This window comes from Nansenia antarctica (assembly GCF_963989245.1).
Source record: "Nansenia antarctica genome assembly, chromosome: 18".
Classification (NCBI taxonomy): Eukaryota; Metazoa; Chordata; class Actinopteri; order Argentiniformes; family Microstomatidae; genus Nansenia; species Nansenia antarctica.
The window spans coordinates 4,519,407-4,528,677 of record NC_137691.1 but is presented as its reverse complement, the minus strand read 5'-3'; the positions used below and the strand labels follow the sequence as shown (position 1 = coordinate 4,528,677).

The 9,271-nt window shown below is 47.5% G+C and overlaps 1 protein-coding gene across 1 annotated transcript; it reads left to right on the top strand.

Annotated features, from left to right (window-relative positions):
- Nucleotides 1-5,349: 5,349 nt before the first annotated feature.
- Nucleotides 5,350-7,551, top strand: LOC308173492 (adenosine deaminase domain-containing protein 2-like; the record flags this gene model as incomplete). The annotated part of the gene is made up of 2 exons (XM_080548523.1): nucleotides 5,350-5,676; nucleotides 6,538-7,551. The coding sequence occupies 2 exons, from the start codon at nucleotides 5,350-5,352 to the stop codon at nucleotides 7,549-7,551; spliced, it is 1,341 nt and encodes a 446-aa protein (XP_080404649.1).
- Nucleotides 7,552-9,271: the final 1,720 nt, after the last annotated feature.

The window sequence follows — 9,271 nt, the reverse complement described above, 5'->3', positions numbered from 1 at the left end:
TGTTCCTTCTGTGGATTACGGATTTATACATTAAATCACCACAGAACTTACATCTTATGGAGAAGGAGACAAACTTTATTGGAAAAAATGAGACCCATAGCGACTTTTATCTCCACGCCGCAAAGAAGTATATAAACTTCGGAACGGCAGCTATTCACACAACGTTGACTGCTGACCTGACGCGGAAAAACAAGCCCCCGGTAGGTAGAATGGACCGAAGGACCATGATCTGTCTCTATCTACTTCTCTCGGGAGACATTCAGCTGAATCCCGGACCAGTCTCAACCAGGCAAGCTACACGTTTGGCCAGAGAACAGCCATGCCTTTCCCAGGCAAATGTTACTAGCGAAGCCATTGACGACATTGTCGACAAACCGGTCAAACCGGTATCAGCAGCGGACTTCCTGGATTCAGACGAGGCTAACAAAACAATGGGTAGCTATGCTAACAACATTACCCCCCCACCTAACTTCCACCAGCTATCTAGTGAACACAGAGGCCTCCCCCACTCGGCGACGTGTGTAAGGGTAAGAGCACGGAGGCCAAGCGGATGAGGGGGAAGACCAACGAGGCGCAGCTGAAGATCAAGGAGCTGGAGCACCGGTGGCAGAGTGGTTAAGATCACTGCCTCACAGTCTCAAGGTACTGGGTTCGAATCCCGGTCTCGGAAGGTGCTGGGTTCGATTCCTGGTAATCACTGTGGGAGTTTGCATGTTCTCCCCGTGCCGCGTGGGTTTCCTCCGGGCACTCCGGTTTCCTCCCACATGAATGAAACATGCAGTATGAATGAGTAAGAATGCAGTATGAATGCAGTATGAATGAGTAAGAATGCTAGTGAATGCGAGTGAATGTGAATGCGAGTGAGCATTCCCAGGGCTCCTTCGAAAATGAGACTCGTCTCAAAGGAATTCCCTGGTAAAATAAAGGTTCATTTCATAAAGGTTCATTGGCTCAGGACAACGAGATTAAGGGTAAGAGCACGGAGGCCAAGCAGATGAGGGGGAAGACCAACGAGGCGCAGCTGAAGATCAAGGAGCTGGAGCACAACATCAACAAGCACCACAAGGAGAGCCACGACGCCGCCGCCAAGGTGTCCCACATGCTGGAGGAGCACGACTGGATCTCCCTGGAGCGCGGGCTGTTCGGCAAGCCCAACACGGCCTACGACTTCCAGGCCAACAGCCCCCGCGAGGCGGGCCAGAGGCTGAAGAAGCTGGAGGCCACCAAGACGCGCCTGGAGCACAGCGTCAACAAGAGGGCCATGAACATGCTCAACCAAGCCGAGGAGAGGTACAATGACCTGATAAAGAAGATGAGGATGGTGGAGAACGACAAGGCCAAGATCCTGCAGACCATCGAGGAGCTGGACCAGAAGAAGAACGGCTGCTCAAGGTGCTCGACAGGCTTCAAGAGGAAGGTCTGAAGCTATCACTTGACAAGTGCCAGTTTGGCAGGTAAAATGAACCAAAGTAACAAAGAGAGATACGACCAGAAGGTGCATTCAGCATCACTGCCGAACAGGAGAGAGGAAGAAGAGGACAGAGAGAGGAAGAAGATGACACAGGGCCTGGGAACACAATGCAGTTCTGGCAAAGATTTCGATCACAAGTATGACTATGTAGCTTGGCTGATTTAATTGATGTTACTTTAATGTAGTCACTGTGCAGTTTTATTTAGATGAATAATTTACTGACATCTTTTTGTTTGAGCAGGTGATGGATCCGTATCTGGTTGGCCTGATTGCCCATCTTGAGAGGCGTTTCAGTGAGGTGGGAGTCTTGGCTGCTTTTGGGATACTGGATCCTTCTGTCCACTATTTTTTGTTTCTCAACAGATATAATGGACCAATTAAGAGCCAACTCCTGGCTCGCTAAGCTGTGGCGTCGTGTCGAGGACCCCCAAAACCTATCTGTCCGCTGGGACACCAGTGGTGACGGGGTGTACCTCGACCAGCAGCTGCTCGATGCTGACTTCACCTGCTTCATCCGCCAGATGTACCGGTTCGGGTTCAAGAAGGTAGTGGTTGACCCGGGGAACACAGACGAACAGGACAGGTCTCCAACCGGCGGGATCCTCCATCACTACCACAACCCAAACTTCAGACAAGATCATCCTGAACTTCTCGTCAATCTTAAGAGGCAGACCAGCCCCCAAATGATAGCTGGGTTAGAGGTGACCGCAAATGGTGACGAAGAGGAGAAAAGAGGTACATTGTTTTTTTTTGTGGTTAATATTTACGTGCGTAAGGCGCGAGAGGAGTTGACCAAGCAGAAAGAGGTTATCTTGGCTCAGGACAACGAGATTAAGGGTAAGAGCACAGAGGCCAAGCGGATGAGGGGGAAGACCAACGAGGCGCAGCTGAAGATCAAGGAGCTGGAGCACAACATCAACAAGCACCACAAGGAGAGCCACGACGCCGCCGCCAAGGTGTCCCACATGCTGGAGGAGCACGACTGGATCTCCCTGGAGCGCGGGCTGTTCGGCAAGCCCAACACGGCCTACGACTTCCAGGCCAACAGCCCCCGCGAGGCGGGCCAGAGGCTGAAGAAGCTGGAGGCCACCAAGACGCGCCTGGAGCACAGCGTCAACAAGAGGGCCATGAACATGCTCAACCAAGCCGAGGAGAGGTACAATGACCTGATAAAGAAGATGAGGATGGTGGAGAACGACAAGGCCAAGATCCTGCAGACCATCGAGGAGCTGGACCAGAAGAAGAACGGCTGCTCAAGGTGCTCGACAGGCTTCAAGAGGAAGGTCTGAAGCTATCACTTGACAAGTGCCAGTTTGGCAGGTAAAATGAACCAAAGTAACAAAGAGAGATACGACCAGAAGGTGCATTCAGCATCACTGCCGAACAGGAGAGAGGAAGAAGAGGACAGAGAGAGGAAGAAGATGACACAGGGCCTGGGAACACAATGCAGTTCTGGCAAAGATTTCGATCACAAGTATGACTATGTAGCTTGGCTGATTTAATTGATGTTACTTTAATGTAGTCACTGTGCAGTTTTATTTAGATGAATAATTTACTGACATCTTTTTGTTTGAGCAGGTGATGGATCCGTATCTGGTTGGCCTGATTGCCCATCTTGAGAGGCGTTTCAGTGAGGTGGGAGTCTTGGCTGCTTTTGGGATACTGGATCCTTCTGTCCACTATTTTTTGTTTCTCAACAGATATAATGGACCAATTAAGAGCCAACTCCTGGCTCGCTAAGCTGTGGCGTCGTGTTGAGGACCCCCAAAACCTATCTGTCCGCTGGGACACCAGTGGTGACGGGGTGTACCTCCACCAGCAGCTGCTCGATGCTGACTTCACCTGCTTCATCCGCCAGATGTACCGGTTCGGGTTCAAGAAGGTGTCTGTCTGCATGTCAACAACAACAACACATCTGATAACCCTGTCATCACTACAACCCGCTAACACCAGCTGACCACTCACCACAGGTCTCTGAAACATTATATCACATTCTGGAAGTGTTGAGAGGGGTACATCTCATTCAGAGGAGGTGTCGTCTTGTTTGTGTGGGTCTGTCAAACCGGCTCCATTCTCACTAGAGGCTCAGAGGAGCGCATCATCTTGACGGTCACCCATGGCAGCTGCAGTGCCCAAGCTCTCCAGTGGGGGCGCTGTCAAGATCCGCCTCAACAGCATAGACCTGGGTACCACAAGGTGGAAAGAGGGCACCTTTGAGATCCTGGAGGAGGAGAACAAAGTCAACCTGTGCCTGAAGTTCAACAGAGGTGGAGCGCCCAAAATATTCCAGCTTAACCATAACGTGAAGGATGTGGTGTTGGGCGGCAGGCACCCCCACAGACGGCTTATGGTGACTTTAAAGAATTCCAGTGTCATCACAATCGATGAGATTCCAGTTGCCGTGGCTCAGGAAATGAAGGAATACATTGAGAAGCTGAAGCAGGGAAAACCGACAGGTAGTGTGACTTTGGTGACATTTGATTATATTGGAAATGTACTGTTGGCCCATACCTGGGTAGTGGTGGTCTAGTGGATAGTGAATTGGACTTGTGATCGGAAGTTTGTGAGTTCAAATCCCATCACTACTAGTGTGCCCTTGAGTAAGGCACTTTGCCCTCAGTTACTCCAGGGGGAATGTCCCTGTAATTCGTAATTGTAAGTCGCTTTGGATTAAAAGCGTCTGCTAAATGGCAAAATTAGAATTAGAATAAAAAGAAGGTAGTGGTTGACCCGGGGAACACAGACGAACAGGACAGGTCTCCAACCGGCGGGATCCTCCATCACTACCACAACCCAAACTTCAGACAAGATCATCCTGAACTTCTCGTCAATCTTAAGAGGCAGACCAGCCCCTAAATGATAGCTGGGTTAGAGGTGACCGCAAATGGTGACGAAGTGGAGAAAAGAGGTACATTGTTTGTTTTTGTGGTTAATATTTACGTGCGTAAGGCGCGAGAGGAGTTGACCAAGCAGAAAGAGGTTATCTTGGCTCAGGACAACGAGATTAAGGGTAAGAGCACGGAGGCCAAGCGGATGAGGGGGAAGACCAACGAGGCGCAGCTGAAGATCAAGGAGCTGGAGCACAACATCAACAAGCACCACAAGGAGAGCCACGACGCCGCCGCCAAGGTGTCCCACATGCTGGAGGAGCACGACTGGATCTCCCTGGAGCGCGGGCTGTTCGGCAAGCCCAACACGGCCTACGACTTCCAGGCCAACAGCCCCCGCGAGGCGGGCCAGAGGCTGAAGAAGCTGGAGGCCACCAAGACGCGCCTGGAGCACAGCGCCAACAAGAGGGCCATGAACATGCTCAACCAAGCCGAGGAGAGGTACAATGACCTGATGAAGAAGATGAGGATGGTGGAGAACGACAAGGCCAAGATCCTGCAGACCATCGAGGAGCTGGACCAGAAGAAGAACGGCTGCTCAAGGTGCTCGACAGGCTTCAAGAGGAAGGTCTGAAGCTATCACTTGACAAGTGCCAGTTTGGCAGGTAAAATGAACCAAAGTAACAAAGAGAGATACGACCAGAAGGTGCATTCAGCATCACTGCCGAACAGGAGAGAGGAAGAAGAGGACAGAGAGAGGAAGAAGATGACACAGGGCCTGGGAACACAATGCAGTTCTGGCAAAGATTTCGATCACAGGTATGACTATGTAGCTTGGCTGATTTAATTGATGTTACTTTAATGTAGTCACTGTGCAGTTTTATTTAGATTAATAATTTACTGACATCTTTTTGTTTGAGCAGGTGATGGATCCGTATCTGGTTGGCCTGATTGCCCATCTTGAGAGGCGTTTCAGTGAGGTGGGAGTCTTGGCTGCTTTTGGGATACTGGATCCTTCTGTCCACTATTATTTGTTTCTCAACAGATATAATGGACCAATTAAGAGCCAACTCCTGGCTCGCTAAGCTGTGGCGTCGTGTCGAGGACCCCCAAAACCTATCTGTCCGCTGGGACACCAGTGGTGACGTGGTGTACCTCCACCAGCAGCTGCTCGATGCTGACTTCACCTGCTTCATCCGCCAGATGTACCGGTTCGGGTTCAAGAAGGTAGTGGTTGACCCGGGGAACACAGACGAACAGGACAGGTCTCCAACCGGCGGGATCCTCCATCACTACCACAACCCAAACTTCAGACAAGATCATCCTGAACTTCTCGTCAATCTTAAGAGGCAGACCAGCCCCCAAATGATAGCTGGGGTAACTCCTCCTTCAATAGCCATGTGGCTTACAGACATAATGCACTTCCTAAAGTTAGAAAAGATTAAGTTCACGCTTAGAGGTTCAACAAAAAAATTCTACTTGCACTGGCAACCGTTCATTACATATTTTGAGAACCTGACAGCACTTCCTACAAACTGATGCTTTTGTAACCAAGCAGTTTGTTGTCTGCCTTGGCCTCTGAGACCATGACATTTCCAAATAAAACTGACACTAACTTACCTATGAATATATTGTAGCTCATGATCTGACGCCTGAATATGACTTGTGTAAGCAGCAATCTCCTACCACATCATTTATACAACCTAGCAGAATTCCTTATGATATTATTCCCCCCCCCAATTTTTCTTCTACATTTTATTATTATAATTTGTTCGTGTATATGTATGTATGTATGTATGTATATATGAATATATTTAAAAATATATATAATTTCTTATAATTTAGTTTTTATCTATTTCTTTAATTAACGTTTTTTTTTTTTGGGTAACTTGTTTATATGTGTGTGTGACTGGATGGACAGATCTATATGTATATATGTATGCAGACATGTTTAAGAGGGAGGGGTGGGTGGAGGGCAGGGAGAAAAACAGAAAATATTCATGCCTTTTTCAATGTACATGACATCTATAATGGAATAAAAAAATATTATTAAAAAAATAATAATAATAATAATAATGTGTTAACGACTGTAAATGACACCTATTTTTGATGAGCATGTCTAATGTACGCACACACAGTTTATGTGTCGTCCATGTGTGTTATATATATATAGATTAGATTAGATAGATTGTGAATAGTTTATGGATGTGATTCTCCCACATTATTCCCTCTCCAGAGCTGTTTGAACCTTGGGGCCAGTCCTATAAGCGTTACAACGTTGTGGCGTTGGGCACGGGCGAGTCAAGCTGCAGTGACTGGCTCTGCTTCAGTGGCACCATGGTGCATGACTGCCATGCCATGGTCATCGCCAGACGGGCTCTCCAAAGGTTCTTGTACAAGCAGCTTCTGCTGTTCTTCAGCCATGACCCAAAGTGCAAGGAGCGCTCCATCTACGAGACAGACATCTACTCAGACAGCCACCTGCTCCAGCTCAAGCCCAAAACCTACCTTCACCTCTACACCAACCAGACCCCAAGAGGGGCAGCACAGTGCGGTTACATGAACTCCCTGAATCTCTACAGTTCCCTGATGCTGCAGTGCCATGCTAAGGGCTCTCTGATCCCTGTGGCTCTCCTCCATCCGGGTGAGTGGGAAGCCCGGGTCTGCTGCATGTCCGGCAGTGACAAACTTTGCCGCTGGGCCGTCACCGGGGTCCAGGGGGCGCTGCTGAGCCACTTCATTGAGCCACTCTACATCATCAATGTGGTCCTAGGTGACTCCAGCTATAACTCGGACAACGTGTCGGACGCAATCAACAATCGCCTGGGGGATGACTGGGAGGAGCAGCTGGTCCCACCCTTTAGGAAACAGAGGATATTCTTCCTCGGTTGTGACGGGGTGGCACCTCAACACAGCTCTCGCCACTGCAAAGACCTCAGCATCAACTGGTGCCTCGGGGACCTGAGCATCGAGGTGCTGGACAGCACAACAGGCTTTGTTGTCGATGGCTCCCCAACTGTGAGTGGGCCTGGCTTCTCCAGCAGACTGTGCAAGAGAGCCCTCTACTGTAACTTCTGCAAAATTGCAAAGCTGAGTGGGCAAAGTTCTCTACTGAACCTCCAAACCTATCACAGTGCCAAGTTGGAAGCCAGTCTCTATCAGATTGCCAAGATGGTTGTCAACCACCAGTTCCTCATTAATGGCGCAGGACCCTGGGACTCCAAACACCTGGTCGACAGCTTCAGCCACTGAGTCCCATGGGTGTGGGCGTAGTTTTGTTTCAAAGAGGAGTTTGAATTTGTTCTGTTTGGTTTCACATTCATGTTCCAGGTTGATCATTGCCTTGCCTTGCCTTGCCTTGCCTTGCCTTGGTAGATGTGTTGAATAAATGTTGGAAGTATTAAAAAAAAAAAAAAAAAAAAAAAAAAGAGATTTCAAGATCCTTCTGCTTTTTTATAAAGCTTCCTGGTGTGGAAATAAAATAAAGCCCAGTCTTGCCATTAGGCAAGTGGTAGTAAATATTTTCATAGGCGAAAGACTTAAATTGGTGTGGAAATAAAATAAAGCCCAGTCTTGCCATTAGGCAAATGGTAGTAAATATTTTCATAGGCAAAGGATTTAAGTTGGTGTGGAAATAAAATAAAGCCCAGTCTTGCCATTAGGCAAGTGGTAGTAAATATTTTCATAGGCGAAAAACTTAAATTGGTGTGGAAATAAAATAAAGCCCAGTCTTGCCATTAGGCAAGTGGTAGTAAATATTTTCATAGGCGAAAGACTTAAATTGGTGTGGAAATAAAATAAAGCCCAGTCTTGCCATTAGGCAAGTGGTAGTAAATATTTTCATAGGCAAAGGATTTAAGTTGGTGTGAAGATGGGAAACAATCACAGAAGTACAGAAAGACTGTGTAAGGTAGGGAGATGAAAGGGATATGGAAAGTTAGATCTTTACCTTTTCTTTTTAGTGTTTTCCCCTGCATTCTATGCATGTATATGTTTTTATATATGTTTTTATATTCACTTTATGTTCTTATTCCTGTTGTAAAGCACTTTGAGCTGCATTTCTTGTATGAAAGGTGCTATATAAATAAAGCTGGCCACCCCTGCTCTAGCTAAATCTAATGACAACTGAACAAAAAAAGAGAAGCAGAGCAAATATAAGTAAGAAGACACACCCCCTTCCACTCACTGTCCCACAGTTGGTGAACTTTTACGCTAGTGACTAGATTTTACGCTAATCAGGAGGACAATGTGATATACTTCCAGTAACTAACGTTTACGTTAGTAACTACAGGCACCTAGTGACTAGATTTTACGCTAATCAGGAGGACAATGTGATATACTGCCAGTGTCTAACGTTTACGTTAGTAACTGTGCTTCAATCCACAATTTTTTTTTCAAATTATTGTTCATTTGCTCATTGTTTGTTTCTTTGTTGGTCTTGGTAGGTTTCATTGTTAATTCTTGTAATATATAAATTATTTTGTGCAAATTCTGGTTGTGCGCCGACCATCAAGTGTAATTTTTGTTGATGATGAATAGGGGGCAGGTAATTATAAGATTTTCTTCTTCCTGCTCCTTTTTTGCCCATGGGGAAATTAATTAATTGTATGACAATCTCATGTGCAAAAATAAATAAATGAAATGAAATGAAAACATAAGGAGACACCACACATCCACTCTGCTCGTTACGGAAACAGTCAGTTACGTGTTCTCCGCCTTCGGAACAATCCCAAGTGCAAAGGTGGCGACAGCCAGGGCCAGGGCCACGGCTCCGGGCTCTTCTCCTCCCCTGAGGCGGTGGCCACCAAGGCCGTGGCTGACATGAACATGAGCCAAGGAGCTAGTTATAGACTTCCGTAGGTCTAAGCCACCTCGGTTGCCCATTAACATCCGGGGCAAGGATATCGAGGTGGTGAAGACCTACAAGTACCTGGGGGTGCATCTGGACTACAAACTGGACTGGTCCACCAAC